This window comes from Chiloscyllium plagiosum, unplaced genomic scaffold, assembly GCF_037043375.1.
Source record: "Chiloscyllium plagiosum isolate Xiang-an unplaced genomic scaffold, Cpla_swu_hap1 HiC_scaffold_5, whole genome shotgun sequence".
Classification (NCBI taxonomy): Eukaryota; Metazoa; Chordata; class Chondrichthyes; order Orectolobiformes; family Hemiscylliidae; genus Chiloscyllium; species Chiloscyllium plagiosum.
Window position 1 is genome coordinate 76,573,555 of NW_028270143.1, and position 18,643 is coordinate 76,592,197.

Genomic DNA, 18,643 nt, shown 5'->3' on the forward strand with positions numbered 1-18,643 from the left:
CTCCTGTCACCAAACACCTCCGTTTCTTAAGCAAGTCTCGACAATACATTGTTGATCACGTTTTCTCGGCCTGCCACATGCACAATTGTCAAATTGACTGGCTGTAAAAACAAGCTCCATCTAAACAGTCTGGCATTTTTGTTCTTAGATTTCTCCACAAATTTCAATGGGTTGTGATCAGTGTATATGATTATCTCAGATGCATTAATGGTAATAAAAACGCTGAAATGTTGTAACACCAACACCAATTTAAAGTCTCCTGCTTAACTGTTGAATATTTCTGCTAAAATGAATGTTCAACTTCCTAGAGAAAGACCGATAGCCACCTTGAATGGCTTTGCATTAATTAGTGTGGCTAACACTAGGACAGTGGTTTAGTTAACTTTCAGGCATTCTGACAGACCACTGTCCACTGAAACTTCTTGCCTTTCTTTGGTAATTCAGTGCGTGAAGCAGACACACTGCTAAAATTTGGTACGAATTTCCGATAAACCCACTCAATCCTAGGAACTGTAGTACTGCTCTTTTTGTTGGTGGTATGTTTTTGCATTCCTTGGGTCCATTTGTCCATGTCCAATAACATGGCCCAGGAAAGTGACTTAGGCTTTGGTACATTCACTTTTAGCCAGGTTTATCACCAAGCCTGCCTTCCAAAGTAGATCAAATAATTTCAATAAATGTTGCAAATGTTCCTTTCATATGTGACTAAAAATCACTAGGCCATCAATATAAACTACACAATTGGCTAATCCAGAAATAACCTTGTTGGTTTGTCTTTGAAATGTGGCTGGAGTATTTTTCATATTAAATGGCATAACTTTAAATTGATACTGTCCACTTGGCATTACGAAAGCCGAAATTGTCTTTGCTCTTTCGGACAAAGGTACCCAGCTGTACTGTCTGAGCGAGTCCAACTTAGAAATATGAGTTGCTTGTCCCATCTTTTCAATACAGTCTTCCAAACATGGAATTGGATATGCATCAGTCTTTGTAACTGCATTGACTTTATAATAGCCTACACATAACTGTTGGGTACCATCTGGTTTTGGCACCATTACTATGGTGAGCTCCAGTCACTGTAACTCACTTTGATTATGTCATCTTGGAGCATGCATTCAATCTCCTTTTGAACCTATGCCAACTTTAGAGTGTTATGCAGCATTTTCTATACCTACATCATGCATAATTAGGTTAGTACTTCCCAGCTAATTTCCACATATCTCCCCATGCAATAGTAATAACTCTTTCAGGTCATTTCGATTTTCCTCTGGAAGGTAACTCAATAATTTAGTACAATTTTTGACAACTTCCTCATTGTCCAATTTATTTGAAGAATGTCCAACTCAGAATCCTCTGAACTTGGTTCTTCACTCTGCCTTGTAACCAATAACACAGTTTTCTTTTGCTTTCCTTCCCTGTCAAAATAGTTTTGAGCATATTCATATGACAAACTCTGTGATATTTCTTTCTGTCTGGAGTCCTTATCAAATAGTTCACCTCACTCAATCTCCTTTCAACTTGATATGGTCCACTAACCTTGCTTTTAAATGTTCACCTATCGCTGGAAGTAACACTAACACCTTATCTCTGATAGAAAAATTGCAAGTTTTTGATTTTTTTGTCTGCTTCCTGTTACATTGTATGCTGTGATACTTTTAAATGCTGTCTAGCCAACTCCTCCACTCTATTTATGCATTCCCTAAAATTTGACACGTAGTCCAAATATGTGGTCTCTGAATTCTGACTTACTAATTTCTCCTTAATCAATTTTAATGCCCAAAAACTAATTCAAATGGAGTGAATTTGGTTGATTCATTTGGTGCATCTCTTATGGCAAGAAGTACAAACAGAATTCCTTTATCCCAAGCATCTGGATAGTCTTGACTATAAGCCCTCAAAATGGTCTTTAATGTCTGATGCCACTTTTCTAGCGCTCCTTGCAATTCTGGATGGCACGCAGTAAATTTGAATTGTATTGTTCCTAAGCTGTTCATAACTTCCTTGAATAATTTTGATGTGCAGTTTGACCCTTGATCTGATTGTATCTTTGTAGGTGGTCCATATCTAGTGAAAGGTGTGAGTAACTCCTTTACAATTCTTTTAGCTGTGATGTTGCATAATGGAAAGGCCTCTGAAAATCTAGTAGACACATCCATTATCGTTAACAAGTACTAATTCTGACTTTTTGTTTTGGTTTGGGTCCTATGCAATCAATTAAGACTCTTCTAAAAGGATCCTCAAATGCAAGAAGAGGTTTTATAGGTGCAGGTTTTATTATTGCCTGTGGTTTTCCAATATCTGACATGTATGACATGTCTGGCAAAATTCAACTACATCCTTGTGCAGTCCAGGCCAGTAAAAACGTTTCTGTATTTTAGCCTGAGTTTTTCTTACACATAAATGACCTCCTACTGCTAGTTCATGTGCTACCCACAACACTTCCTTTCTATAATCCAGTGGCAATACAACTTGGTGAATTTCTGCCCATTTCTCATCTGCCTGAATATGTGATATATTCCATTTCCTCATTAAGACATCATTTTTTAAAAAAGTAGTATTCAGGGATACATTCAGATTCTTCTTGAGTATACGTTTTTTGATTCAATTGTTTTAGTTTCTCATCTTTCTGGTGTAACTCAGTTAATTTCTCTGAGATAAAGATTTCTACTTTGTCAGCTATCTGCTCCTGGTTTTTCTCAACCATCTGATCAAACAGGGTCTCTGCTAATTCCACTTCAACTTTCTTATTTGTATTCTTTGATCTGTCCTGTTTCAATTGGTGACTTTGTGACCTCATTACCATACAGTCAGGAAAAGTCCCAGGATATGCTTCCTGTAACAGCTCAGTTGCTTGAGTTTCTGCTGCTTTTCAACCTCAGTAGGCAGCACTTCTACCTGTTAACCAGCTATATCATTAGCAAAAACAACTTGTATTCCTGAAGCTGATAGTTTGTCCACTACTCCCACTACAACTTCTCCACTCTTCGCTGGACATTCTAACCTTACTCTACATAATTGAGCACTTCTTGTCTCACTGTGAATTCCTGTTACTAGCACTTCTTCTGGCAATAGTCCTTCAGATCTACATATCACCCCATCTTTCAACCACTTTCAACATCAAAGATTGAGATGTTCCTGTATCTCTCAATATTGTAACCTCTTTACCGGCTGCTCCTGGCCTATGTGAGTAAACTTCAATTTCACAGATATATCATTTAAGAAGATTTGGCATTTCCTCCTTGACCAACCTCTGACTAGCTTGTACATTCTTGTGCAACTCTTTAGTCTCCACTGTGCTTGCTGTTACCACTCCAACAAAATTCACTGGCTTATCCTGTTTTCCTAAATGTGGCTTCCCAATGCTTTTTGAAACACACCAACACTGTGATTTCATATGGCCTACTTAATTGCAGTGAAAACAGCAGAGTTTTTTAGCTTCTCTTTCCCCTTAAAGGATTTCCTTTTTACCCTCTTTGAGTTATCCCTACGATCTTCACTCAGATCTACTTTTCCCTTACCATATGAGGATTTCTCTTTTCTCCAATTTCTATCCCTCACCAATTGAAATTGATGTTGGAAGCAAAACTTTGATTTATGAACCAATTCATAATCATCATCCATTTCAGCAGCTAATCTTGTCATTTCAACTCTCTGCTCTTCCTCATGAGTTCTCACTACTTCAGGAAGGGAATTTTTGAAAGCCTCCAAAATAGACATCTCTCTAAGACCATCTATTTTTAATATCCTTATCCATGTCTCAAAGTTGCTTTGTTTGATCCTTTCAAACTCAATGTAGGTTTGACCAGGGTCTCTCCTTAGATTCCTATAATGCTGTCTGTATGTTTCTGGCACAAGCACACATACATTTAAAATGGCTTTCTTCACCTCCTCATATGCTCCAGATTCCTCCTCTGATAGTAATGCAAATATCTCACTAGATCTACCGACAAGTTTTGTTTGGATCATCAAAACCCACATAGTCACTGGCCACTTCATTTGTTTAGCCACCTTCTCAATGGTGTGATGAAAAAGGCTTCTACATCCTTATAATTACATTTAGGGCAATGCTTGGGTATATTTAAGCAGATCTCCCCCAGGTCTTTGGCTACCATAGGTTTGTTCATCCTCAATTTGATCCCAATTTGGAACTGTCGAACAAATCCCGCAAACAGCCCCCTATGTGTTATGGGTATGGCCAGACCCCTCAAAATATTTCAAGAAGGTGGCCCAGACCTTAATTTTTCTCATTGTTTTATGCAGGTGCAGAGTGGATATTCCAGGAAGTGATGCAGCTGGCCCAACCACTCAGTTTTGAACAAAGCAATTTATTTACAGACTACTGAATGAAACATGAACGAAAGAGATCCGAATTTAGAATAACTTAAATCTGAAAACCCGTTCAACTCCTTTGCAACTTAATGATGCTGTTCCAAATACTTGCAACATCCCATACACCCCTTTGGCAAAAAGGTAAATTTAAACACAGATTCTTACAGGAGAGAGAATGCAGAGAGAGAGAGGATCAGTATGGAGCAGTTTCTTTTCTCAGCAGCTGTTTCTCTAGGCTCCCAGCTGAAACTAAACCAAACCAAAACCCTGAACTAGGAGAACTGGCCACTCCCCTTTCATTGTACAAATGTTTTAAAAGAAAGACTTATAGGCCTTCTCAAGTGGATATTTCCAGATGTATCTGAACCTCTGCCTATATGACCCCTTTTGAAAAAAAACAAGGACAACTAACCTTGTTAAAGGGAGCAGCATTGTCACAGTACTGTTCTTGCATGCCAACGTTTTATGGTGCAAGAATACCTAATCAATCTATACCCTAGAATTCTGCATTCATTCTGCATCTAACTAACATTCTGCCTTTTCATTCTTCCTGCTAAAGTAAACAAGTTTATGTTTTCCTATATTATACTCCATCTGACAAATTTTTTACTTACTCTTTCAACCCATATATATCATCTTGTAGCCTTTTCTTCACAACATGTGTTTCTATGTATCTTGGTGTCATCTGCAAATGCAGCTACCACGCATGCCAACATTGCCCTCATTGAAATCACTGATGCAAATTGTAATTTGAGGCCCTAGCATAGACCCTTGCAGGGATCTACTCATCACATCCGTCGATTCAGACAATAATCCATTTATGCATATTTGTTTTCTGAAATGGTGATATGTCACTCCCTACATCATGAGGTTTTAATTTTTGCAATGTCGATTTCTGAGGCACCTTATCAAATGTCTTCTGGAAATTCACCTATATTATGCCAACAGGCTCCCCTTTATCCAAAGCATGTTACTCCATCAAAAAAGTATGACGAATTGGTCAAACATAATTTCCCTTTCATTAAACCATCCTCACTCTTCCCAATGCCTTGACAGTTTTCTAAATGGCCAGTAATGGTCTCTTTAATGATCGATTATAAAACTTATTTAATATCCTTGAGTTCCCTCTTGAATATTGTAAGGATTCAAGATTGTGCCTCACCATTAAATGTTCAAGGTTAACTCTGGATGGTCAATATTTACTGGCATTGGGAGGAATACTTTATTCCCATGAGCAAATAAATCTTTAATAGCAGCATTGCTATTGCTTCTGAGTATCAGATCAACCTAAAAATTGAGACTTTTCATATTGTCCTGTTGAGTGTGAAATATTTAAATTAGAACTCGTGTATGGTTTTGAGAGATGGTGGTGATGCTTTGATGTTGTGACCCTCGATGCAATATTCCTGTTCTTGTTATTATTGCTTTCTCTCATGATGTATGATAGCTGAATGTGAGGTAGACAGCTAAATCTGGTTGTGTGATGGCACTCAGCAAATGTTCTGTTTTTGTGTGCTATTCTGCTTCTTATTTTCAGACCACATTATTGGCTAGCAACAGAGAGCCAAATGTGTCAATGTCTCTTTCTGACTTGTTACAATCCTAGCGAATATTATTACCAGACAAGTCAGATACCAAAAAAGAGCCTAGTTTGATAGATCATATTTTGATTTGGTTTGGTTTTGTGTCTTACTGAAGCTAGGCAAAAAGACATTAATTAAGAATAAGACATTTCTTAATAAAAGAAATGAAGATAAAATTGAATAAAACCATCTACCGATAATACAAATTCAAATAATTTTCAATACACAATAAAATTAGGATCCCATTAATTTAGAAACATTCCCTTACAAATGAAAAAGAAATAAAACAGCTTTTCTGTACTGTCCAAAACGTTCCCTGGTACCCTATCCAAAACACCACTCATTACTCCAGAGTCCCTGTATCTGACACCCTAATAGATTTAAGTAATTTGTGACTTAATTGTTTGACTTGAATTATGGTAGTTACTTCCTAATGATATGATATATGAATTTCAGTGTACTCTGCTTTAGATGATTTCTTCAGAGTTTTATCCCAATACTTTTTCTCTGGGACTAACACTAACTCCTCATTCTGAGGTCATGTAGTTTACTATGTGTCTTCTCTAAGAAGCATAGGTCTATACAGCCATCCTATTCCAAGGACTTCACAGATTTCTCATTCAAAGTTAAAATTGAAACTTAAACGTCTTCTTCTTTAAGTTTCCCTTAAGTTTTAAAAATAGAGTTCCAGGCAGCAAGTTTTGAGAAGATTTGTAGCACAGGTTGAGGTTCTGGATGTAGGTTTGCTCACTGAGCTGGAAGGTTCATTTTCAGATGTTTCATCACCATATTAGGTAACATCTTCAGTGACCTCCGGACGAAGCATTGCTGATGATTCCTGCTTTCTATTGATATGTTTGGGTTTCTTTAGGTTGATGATGTCATTTCCTGTTCTTTTTCTTAGGGTGTGGTACATCGGGTCCAAGTCAATGTGTTTGTTGATAGAGTTCCGGTTGGCATTCCAGATGAAACTTCCAGTGCGGCAAGCAAACCTACATCCAGAGTTCCAGATATCCCTAACAAACCTTGAGATTCCATAATGAAACTTGCTGGTTTGCAAAACAGTCTAAAATAATCAACAGTCCATTAGTGATGCACTAATCTCTAAAGCCAGTCATCAAAACTATTCTAAAATAAATTACCATGGCTATGGAAATATTTACAAATTAATTGTTAACTTAAGATAGACAGAAACCTCACCAGTTACTAACTCAAAAACACCCAAAAGTTTAATAAATAAAACACTGAAACCTCTGGGGATCAATTCGCTTAGTGGACTTGAGGCTGCTTTGCAATGCAGACTAATGCTAATAGGGTGGGTTCAATTTCTGCACTGGCAGAAATTACTATGAGGAACTTCCCTTGTCTGAGGTGTGGTGACCTTCAGGTTCAACTATCATCAGTCATCTCTCTCCTTATTGACCAAGCAACCCTATGGTCTGGTAAGACTATAGTGACTTTACCTTATAAAAATGTTAAAAAAAAATTGCACAGTAAACAGCATCTCTCTTGGCAAGTCCTCACCTGTGCCTCCTCAACGTAACACAGAGAAACTGGGACCTCTGCAGGCCCAAGACAAGAGGTGGTCAGAGCATTGTGACTCCAGAAATGCAATGTGCAGGTACTTTGGCATTGAGCGTACCTTATCACTCATGATCCCTTGCTTTGGGCAAATAGTTCCACTGCTATATGGATACTTTGTATGATTTGAGGATTAAGAAATGGACCCTGACAAAAAATAAGTGAAGCCTAAACACAGACTGATTTTGAAATATGTTATCTTTCCAGCATTTTCTGCAAACAAGCTCTTCTCGTAGCCTCATTTTAACACAGTGTCGTGGTCACATGCCCATTTGTCTGTCCACAACATGCTGCAATGCTCCAGCAAATCACAGCGCAAACTAGAGGAGCAACACCTCATCTTCACCTATGCAGTTTACAACATTCTGGCATGAATATTGAGTTCAACATCTTCAAATTATGAATCCATTCTTTCCCTTTCTTTTAGCTTTGCTTATTACATTCTCTGTCACCCTCTCTCTGTTGCCTCCACTCCAGTGGGACTGTTTGTTCTTTCCAGTCTGGCAATTAGACACACCATTGTTCTGCCGTTCTCACATTCCGATCACTTAATCTGAACTATCAAAATCCTTCCTCCCACAGCACTCCCCCCTCCTTCCCCCTCCTTTTATTGCATGAATGCTGCCCCCTCGACGCCTCAGTTCTGATGAAGAGTCATCTAGATTCAAAACATTAGCTTGCTCTCTTTTGATAGATGCTGCCTGACCTGTTGTGATCTCCAGCACTTTTTGTTTTCAGTCCTGTGCTAAACATAGTGCTTTCCTTAGGACTTAACCAGTGAGTTTAATGGGGTGGGGGGGACAAAAACAGGAAGTGCTGAAGAAACTCAGCAGGTCTGGCAACATCTGCGGAGAGAAAGCAGAGTTAGCATTTCGGGTCCAGTGACCATTCTTCAGATGCTGCCAGACCTGCTGAGTTTCCGGAACAATTTCTGTTTTTCTTTCAGATTTTCAGATTTCTTTGTTTTTTTTTGTTTGAAAGTGGGCACTGGGCATTTGAGCTGTCAGGTTTCCAAACTGGAGAAGAATATCCAGTTTTACTGCAAAGTGTTAACACAGCAAGGCAGTGTTATGAGTGTTGTGATAGGGATGGAGAATGTGCACTACAAGCTGACTCTGTGACAGTGAGAAGGACTGTGTGCTCCTTGGTATACAGTATTTCCAGTTGGGCAGCTGCTGCCAGGTAAGGTGCTGACCCATCACAGTCCTGCAGCTTCAATGGCTGCCTTTAGTTTAGAATCTCTACTCCACGAATGAATGGAACCCACCGCACCAGGCAACAAAGCGAATGAAAAAAAAAGATGCTGACTCTTTGACTGGAAACTGGAGTGTCTGGACGATGTACACAGGATTGACAGAGTAATTTACAGCAGATTGATAACTTATGCAAGATAGTCATTGAAGCCATGGAACTTGACAAGCTGAACATTGACACAGTTTCCTGACAAAAGATCAGGCTGGTTGACGTGGATCACTGAAAAGAAAATATTATCCATTCAGCTGGCGGAGAAGTGTTCAAAGGAGGTCCGTGAGAAAGCTCTGGGCTTTGCTATAACATTCCCTGTCTTGATGATAGAGCCACCCCACCAACATACACACATGCACATAACATACAAAGAGTTCAGCATGTGTACCTGCACCTGCTTCTCAATTCAAAAACAGCCTGTTAACTTCAGAAGTATCCATGCTCCAACACTGTACTTCACTATGGAGGGGAAATCCCAGTTCTACGAGAAGCTTGACACTACTATAGTTGATAGAAGCAAGAGAAGTCCCTGAATATTCTGAGGTCTGCTTGAAATCACTTAACAGACTGTTAGGTGGAGCACCAAAGACAACTGTTTATAATTACGTCAGGCCGCCCAGGTGACCTTCAACACAACTATTGCTCGGGGCACAAATGAAGGGATCAAAAACACGGTCCATCTGTAAATAAAACAAACTCCTTCAAAAATAAAGGCAGGGGAGATCATTGCCCATGGGTGTAAACTGTCGAGAAATAGAAGGGATGCTGTTTTGAGTTATACTTAGGAGGACACTGTCACTGAACAGCTCCAGGCTGTTCATTATGGAAAAATTACACATTGAACCCACAGTGGAGGAACCAAGTAAAGCTGTTAGCTCACTTACTATGAGAAAAGCTTCAAGAGCTGGTGTCATAACATCAAGCACTGGAAACCAGTAATACTGCAGCATCTATATAACCTTCCGTGTCTCTGCTGGAGGGATGTGGTAAGTGCCCTGGGATACTCACGCTGCACAGATTCTGACACTGTACAAAAGCAAGGGTGACCAGAACAATTGCAACAACTATGGAGGCATCTGTAACCTGAGCATGGTGCCAAGTATTTGCCCTTATTACTCTTGTCAGACTGAGGATCCTGACTGGACATATCTACCCTAAATTCCAGTGTGGTTTCAGGACTGGATAATTGACATACCTTCTCACTAAAGCAGCTGTAAAAGAAAGGCCATGAACAGAGAGAACCACCAAAACATTCAACTATGTGAACAGAGGTGGTCCATTTGAGCTGCTGGTGAAAATTGGTCACACACTGAAGATGCTCAGTGTGATGTCTTTTGATGGAACCATGATGGGTAAGGTCATTAATATAGGGGCAACATTAGAACTCTTTGAGAACTGCAGAGGAATTAAACAGTGTTGAGTCAGGCACTAACACTCTTTGGAATATATCTTCAGTTTGCTGCTACCATATATTTTTACATCATTGACAGAAGATGTCAACTTACATATCAGAAGAGATGAAAAACTCTTCAGCCTCACTCACCTGCAATTCAAGGTAAAAGTATCAGTTCTCATTGACAAAACCACACTGGCACTGTATACCAAGGAGCACATTCCATGCAAATGGACAGATTCTGTCATGTTGTTAAAGAGTTTGGTTTGACTATGAGCATCATAAAGACAATGATTCAGGACTGCCATGCCAGACAATGTTTTAACACAGAGATGACCATCAAGATGCAGACATTGTCTTAAGAGATGGAAGGCAGCCATTAAAGCTGCTGCTTATTTTCACGTTGTTTACCTCTCTTAAGAAATAAAAGCAAAATACTGCAAATGATAGAAATTTTAAATTAAAAAAACAGAAAATGCTGGAAAAACTCAGCAGATCTGGCAGCATCTGTAAAGTGAGAAACAGATTTAACATTTTGAGTGTAATGACTTCTTCAGAACTGAAGCCTCTTTAAGAAGCTGCCAATCTTGTGCAAATGTTCCCTCTTGTGGGTGAACATGTAATAGAATAATGATCAGCAAATCTGCTTGCGATGATTGTGAAGACTTTTACTGAGGCCATGACTCCAGTCTTTGGTGATTATTGATGTATTTGAATTTTGTTTTACCATTAATGATGAATTTCTTTGAGGGCTGATATTCCTAGCATGCAGATGATGCAAGTAATTTGTTATGGAGCTTTACTGTTTCATCATTTCTTTTGCAAATTGTAAGAATCTTAAAAATTTGAAACAACATTGTGCATTTCATTTTAATCAATACCTTTGCATCTTCTGGGCAGTTCAACAATCATATTATCAAATATAAGCCAGAAATCCATACCAAACTACTTAATAGAAGGTTTACTCAAGCAAAATATCAAAGTGTGAATGGATCCTGTGCATTACATCAATATAGTACATTTGTGAAATGAGAATAGATTTATATAACGGTCCAAACATTTCTTTCAGTGGCACTGCATGGAGATCATAAATGTAAGTCTATTAATCTTTATTATTTCTATAGAATGTTAAAGTTGTTATTAATCAATGCTTTGTAACTGCATGTAAGAAAGAACTGCTACAAGAGTTTGACACACGTACAGGGATTTGACAGGATGCAAAATAATTAGTGTTATAAGATTGAAAAGAGTTTGACAGAAGTGACTCGCACATTGTTGAGTTCCTTCATTCAATCAAAGGGTCCCTATGTTTACTGTTCTTCAGCGGTTAAGCATTATGCACTTCATAATTAACATGACACTTTGGCAGTGTAAACAACAACAGCTTGTTCAGCTCATCTCCTTATACTCAACTGCAGTTTTGTTGGTGTTTCATTAATTACATTTCCAAATAAAATAACAGAAATTTCTCTTTTCTCCGGATTCATCTCAGCATTGTGAAGCTGCTTTAGTCCAGCCTGCTCCCTAGTGGCACTGTTTACAGCAAATGAAACAATTCAGTTAAATGCATGTTACTGAGGAGAATGGCAGTAAGACGATAAAGTGATTGTTCACTGTTTCCTCCTCTTTATACCCTATTTGGAACTGGATTGATCATTCTCACAGTCAGCTGGGGGTTGCTGCTGCTGCTGTTACTGCAGCTTGATCTCGAGCCAGAAAGGAACAAGAAAGGTGTCAAAGGCAAAGTGGGCAGAAAATAAGCAAGCAAATTCAGGCAGAGGAAATGGGAGCGAAGACTAGACGGAAGGGAGGAAACTAAAAGTCTTGGGAATAAACAAAAGCTGGAAGAGTTCTTAATGGTTGCAGTCAGCTCAGGTTAAAAGTGCTGTTGATTGGGAGCTGTCATCTGTGGAACTCTGTTTACAGTCTTTTCCTGTTAGTGCCTTGTGTTTGACAGTTTTTCAGTTTGCAATTTATTTGTTACTGTACCTGGCTTTTTGAAGGCAGACTGCAGTTTGACTGAAGCCATCGAAGACTGGTGGCAGTGTGTAACAGGGACTTCGTTATCACGGACTGCTCACAGCAAAGCTCTTTTGTCCGTTAGACTATGTAAACCAGTGGTGATCTGCTGCATCTGTCAGATAGTGTGGATTTTCCTGTCTTGCCCGAAACTGAGGATTAGCATTTTCACGTGGTCTGCGTTTTGGGAAGTGCTTGGATTTGCAGTCTCGTCATTTAATCATCGGGGCCGATGGATCGTCTGTTGGTGTTCTGTCTCTGCCTGCCGACGCTGAAGTAGAACAGTGACTAGGTGTTGCCTGATAGGGTTCCTGCTTTCACTTTGCTGTGCGGCTGCTGAATCCCCCCCTGCTTATGTCAACCCTGTGTACATATGGGAGACACATTACCGTATGGCGTGCTATTACCTTGTGATCAGCTCAACGCATCTCAGCAATGGGCATTTTAGAAGCATTAAAGGAGTTTTTAGAGGACCCCTGTGCAAGAATGGGAGTGAATCACTGGTAAATTTAATACATTATTTTTTCTGTTCATTATGTGTAATAAACTTTTTCTTAACATTTGCAACATATGATTGTGTAAATTGTGCCTTTTGGAAAACGTGCAGTCACTGATTTTTTTTTATTTCTTGCAAATTGAAACTGATTTTCAAAGAAACATACATAGATAAGGCACTTTGGTTTTCGGCGATGCTTTGATGTATGAAGAGACGTGATGTGAAGTAATTGGTGGCAGACAGTACATGCAAATGTATAGCTGAAACAGCGGAATGGGTTCGGGCTCTGCTAGTCCAGAAACTGGTGAAACATTCATTGAGTTAATTAGTGCGGCCGTCTCGCTGCATCTCTGCCCAATGAGTCAGATTGTCCCTGAACAGTAAACTTACTTTAGCAGATCAATTATTTCACAGCATTTGCAAGCACCCTGTGCTGCTTCGACTTATTTTGCCGCTTTTCACATTGCGCGACTGTGTTGTCCGACGGACACATTTTCAAACTTTGAATTAAAATATCAATTTAGACCGTGCCAGTTGAGCAATTTCCATTTTGAATGGAAAGGTTATAACTGCCATCAACGGTGGATTTTACTGCATCCTGAACGCGCTGAAAGATTCCCTGGTAGCATTCATATATTCCCGACAATATACACGCGACGTGAATGTGAGAAGTTACAGTGAAGTATAAATTGCAACAATTTTGCCATTGGAAAGTCTAAAAGAAAGTGAACGTGCGTGCGTGTGAGAGAGAAACCAGTATTTCTCTCTCACAATGGAAACAACCGATTTCGATACTACAGTATCGATTTAAACGGAGTTCTGAATGGTGGGGGGCGGAGGCAGGAAGTGGAATTTGAAATTAATGTTCTCGACACTCACATAAACAAAGTCCAACTCGACTGAATTCCGCGGGTGGTTTACTTAGAGTTATATGGTAACTGATTCAGCCATGCAAGTGTTCTGCATTGTCAGCGTCAGGTTATATTATGTGACAACTGCAGTGCGATTTATGATGAGGAAGTTGAAATTCCCCCAGAAGAGAAATGTCGAGAATTACCAGGCATAGTTTGTGTCTATCACTTACTCACATTTCGGATTAGGTGCGACCACAGTTGCTGCCGTGACTGTCCGGAAAGAGCCTTGTGTTTCTATGACATGTTATGATTTTGGATCAATTTGGCCGTTTAAGATGCTTCTGAAGGTTCTTATAATGTTGTTATCTTAATGCAATCGGTCAGAACTATATTGTTAGTTTTTGTGGACTGAATTTATCACAAGGGTAAAATTACAGGTGAAGTGGGCTGCAAAATCTTCTCCAGCTGTCTGGAATTCATTGAACTGAAAGCTTTCCAAGTCCGAGCCAATTTGTTTCAGAACCCTGGAAGCATTCCTTTCTTTTATCTAATGATGGTTTAAAAAAAACAAAACAGTTTAGCATCTGAGCCAAATGCCATTGTATTTTTGTCAGTATTCCACAAATAACTTAAAAAGTGCACAGTAATTATTTGGAAAACTATTATATAAGGCAAAATCCATCAGTATATAAAGGGTTAACAGAACCTTGCCATTAACAGTATTATACTTTTCTAAATACATGCCTTTTGTAATCAACAAACATGTATTACCTGCTGACTAACTAAAATTGCAATTTAATTCCCAGCATAAATCTAAGGATGCTGGAAATCTGAACTAAAAATAGAAAATGCTGGAAATATATGTGCAGGTCTGGCAGTATCTCCAGAGAAGGGAAAAGGGTTAATATTTCAGATTTTCTTTCCTCCAAACTGAAAAATAGTAGAAATTTAGCATGCTGCCTGACACGCTGAGTATTTCCAGCACTTTCTGCTTTTATTTATAGGCAATCCACTTTTCTGGCACAGATTTTTATTGCTCAAGTAACCTACAGGTGTCATTATTTTCTCATGACCAACCAAAATAATGTTGTAACTGCTGATTAATTTTGTATTTTAGTCTAATCTAAATAAATAAAGGATTGTTTATGACCCACTTTTCTGTAAGTGCTGCAGCTAAATGTACAATATGTAGTGTGTAGTGCATGTATGTATGTGATGATTTATGGATGGGGTGGAGTTGGTGGTGGGAGGTGGGTGCTTTGGGTGATGCTGTATGCAGAAAAGATTGCTGTAAGCAGAAGTGGAAAAGAACACAATTCCGAGTCTGTGGTACTCACTTGGAAATTACAGGAAAGAAATTCCTTTTGGAAATTGCAATGAGTTATAACTCATTGATATGGCACATTTACAAACCTAATACAATTACAGTTGTGTGCACAGTGATATAAAATTCAGACTCTATCTCTAAAAAGAAACACGCTGTTTTTCAGTAATTCTTCTGATTTTCCCTATTCTCCTAGATTTTGAGCTGCCCAGCATCCAATCAGAGGTGGAAGGTTAACTAATGGTTTGTTTTATTTGGTCTTCATTCATGCATACTTTTATCTCGTAATTATTTTTATCTTATTCCTTTTTGGATGGTATACATACTCCTTTGTCATGGTTGGAACACCGTATGTAGTGAGTTGCCAAGCCGTGAGACTGGCTTGATCATTATTTTGGCAGATAATGGTGCATAACTGACCCATACAAACCATCAAAGCCAAAACCATAGGACAGGTCTGGCAGCATCTGGTAATGGCAAAAGGGACCAGCTATGATGCTGCCCATGGACAAATAACCTGTTGATACTCATAATCAACAGATCATGAAGTGGTGGTAAACTGGCGGAGTGGATGCTTCCACAAGTGTTGGTCTTTTTTGTTGAGGGAACTGAAAGAGAAGAAAAGGGAAATCTGTAAAACTTGATCATGATTGAAACCTAGTATCATTTGGCACTGAAATATCAACACTGGTTCTGTGTTGCAAATATTTTCTGGGAGCAACTCATTTTCAGAGTCAAGGAAACATCCTGTTGAGATTAATCATCAAGTTGGCTGTCTATTTCATTGTTGTCACAGTGCTACATATATCCCATAACTTTGTAGGGTAAATCTAAAATATTCAGGTTGATATCCTAAATTGAATATTTTCTGCATTCAGTTAATGGTGGTCTGAAAATACTTGAAATTAAAAACGACAGCAGATACTTTATTGGTCTTGTAACTTTCTGAAGATTTGTGTTTGAAGGTTTATAATGCAAGAAAATCTTTGCCTGAATTTTAATGGAGATGGTATTCAGGGGTTAATGTCATTAGAATACTGAGAAAAAGGTTTTTGAAAACTTAATATTCAAAGAGGTAAATTTTGAAGGAATCATTTAATTTTGAAAATCATTTTAATATTTAATGTAAGATTTTGTACTTGTCCCTTGCCCAACCCCAGCATGTTCCAAAACACTATGGCCAATTTAATAATTTTTTTAAAAAGTTAGCTGTAAAGCATGTCAAGTTGTAATCCAGCTAGTACCAATATAAAATATTTAAAATAAAATTCTAATTTATTTAGCTGTGCTATTTCAGTATAAATTTTATTTATTACTGTTTAAAATATTCTATGAAGCCAAATAGACACATGGACATATATGCAGATGTGACTTGGCTAACAGGATTTTTGAAGCATTTTTCTTAATTAACTTATAACTTTTATTGAAAATTGTAATTGTGTTTTGTTTGGATTAAAGATACTGCAGCTGAGCTTTTGCAACAAGCAGTGGTCTTGTCTTATTAAGCAGACAACATGTTTTTACAGTGTCAGATATTATATTGAAACAATTCTGTGTTCACTGAATAAATAATAAGTATAAAGCTATCATAAAAGTGGAGCAAAATTGGCATTAAGAAAAATGTTCCTCCAGTGGTGTGAAAGTAACTTTGGCATTTTAAAAGAAGTGTTGTAGACTAGACAAATAAATTGTACCTGATATGGAACTGGATTTGAAACTATAAGCAGTTTAAAGTTTTGAGATAATTTAGGTTAAATGGACTTGAGCTTACGTGAGCGTAATATTCCCCTTATTATGACCAACCAGAATAACTTGTATGACTCAAAATAAGAAATAATCTATTATTGATTCTGCAGCAAATAGATTGTGTTGTATTGGAATACACTATCAAGATGCTTTATTGTAGTGGATTTCAAGGGATTTCTAAATGATTTCAGTTTGATCAATGATTAAGATATAGTCAATGCAGAACCTTTAAGCTCTAGATCAGTTTCAGTCATGCAAATGAATGACAATATGCTTACATGTGAATAAGTTGATAAAGAGCATTGTTGGGGGAATATTGTTCATGTTTACATCACATTTTGCATGTTTAAAAATTAGAATTTTCAGATAAACTACCTTTTTGTTTCCATTTGAAATATGACCTGGCCCTAGTGAACTGGGTGAACTGGGAAACAAACATCTAGTTGTAAGTTTAAAAATTCACTGGAATAAACTGTCTGCCTTAAGACTGTCATAGTCCTCCTCAATCAGTTTCTTCATTCACTGACATTTAAATTTGATTAGATTCCCTACAGTGTGGAAACAGGCTCTTTGGCCCACCGAAGGGTAACCCAAACAGACCCATTTCCCTCTGACTAATGCACCATGTGCAATTTAGCATGGTCAATTGACCTAAACTGCACATCTTTGGACTGTGGGAGGAAACCAGAGTACCTGAAGGAAACCCACACAGACACAGGGAGAATGTGTAAACTCCACACAGCAATTGGCCAAGACTAGAATCGAACCTGAGACCCTGGTGCTGTGAGGCAGCAGTGCTAACCACTGAACCACCATGCCATCCCAGTTCTCAGCACTTGAGTAGAATGGGCATGTTATACAATAGGAGGAGAAAGTGAGGTCTGCAGATGCTGGAGATCAGAGCTGAAAATGTGTTGCTGGAAAAGCGCAGCAGGTCAGGCAGCATCCAGGGAACAGGAGAATCGGCGTTTCGGGCATAAGCCCTTCTTCAGGAATCCTTATTGTTATACAATAAGGCAATTATATTAAAATGAAACATTCACTTGATCTGTCTATCCTTATCAACTGTAACCCAATTTCTAACTTCTGTTTCTTTTCTAAAGTCCTTGAATATGCTGTGGACTCTGAGTTCAATTGCATCTCTTCCACCTTTCCCTATTCATAATTCTTTTGTCGTATTTACATCTTGTCAGAGTTCTGACCCAATCCTGACTAAGGTTGCTAATGGTTTTCTTATTGCCTATAACCGTAACGATTTTCTTTTCTTGAGTCTCTAGCATTGAGGATGTTCAACCACGCCATCATACTTCATTGATTTATCCTCTCTGTGGGACTGCCCATATGTGATTCTCCACCTTTCTATTCCATAAAGCAAGCACTGCTATCCCTTCTCAATTCTGCACAGCCATTGCTAGATTTTCATTGCTCCATTTTGGCTGCTGTGCCTTCAGTTGCTTTGGTCTTAAATTCTGGGATTCACTCCCTAAAACTCTGTGCTTCACTACATCTCCTCATTTACGTGCTCCTTACAATCATCCTCTTTGGCCAAACACAGAGTCATCTCTGTCAATATCCTTTTTAATGTGTGATATGTTAAAGTTTATTTGATAATATTCATTTGAAGTGCCTGGGGTCACACCACTACAATATAACACTGAATAACTATCAGTTGATGAGTTTTACAATATTCTATCATTCATCAAAAACCATGATCACTGACAGATTTTACCATATTCTTACTGATAATAAGGGAAATAAATAGGTTCATTACTCTTGTTTTAAGCATCATTACTAATGATGGGAAAGTAATGCTATGTCTTGAAGGAGGAAGTGAGAAAGCAGATAGTCAACAGTAGCCTGCAGTCCAGAGTTCAGCTTTGTTTGTAACTTGTGACATTAAAGGGGACATGACCATTAAATACTCATGTTATCTCTTTCACTGTAGACACTTCTCATCTGTCACAGGTCATTGAAGTTATTCTATAAGCAGTGCAGGATCATAGCTGTAAACTCCTTTATTGAAAACAATTTATCACTGTCCAAGAGGCAGTCGACTCACTTCTCTATTATTGG

The 18,643-nt window shown here is 38.3% G+C and overlaps 1 protein-coding gene across 3 annotated transcripts in view; it reads left to right on the forward strand.

Moving 5' to 3' along the window:
- The window catches only part of znf804b (zinc finger protein 804B), an 870,963-nt gene that overhangs the window by 319,405 nt on the left and 532,915 nt on the right, over nt 1-18,643 (forward strand). The window contains exon 1 of one of the 3 annotated variants that reach the window (XM_043690313.2): nt 11,592-12,653. The exons of the other annotated variants lie outside the window; for them this stretch is intronic. Coding sequence (XP_043546248.1) covers nt 12,543-12,653 — 111 coding nt within the window. The 5' untranslated portion in view covers nt 11,592-12,542. Of the gene's footprint in view, nt 1-11,591; nt 12,654-18,643 lie in introns of those variants that run through there. 3 annotated transcript variants of the gene reach the window in all.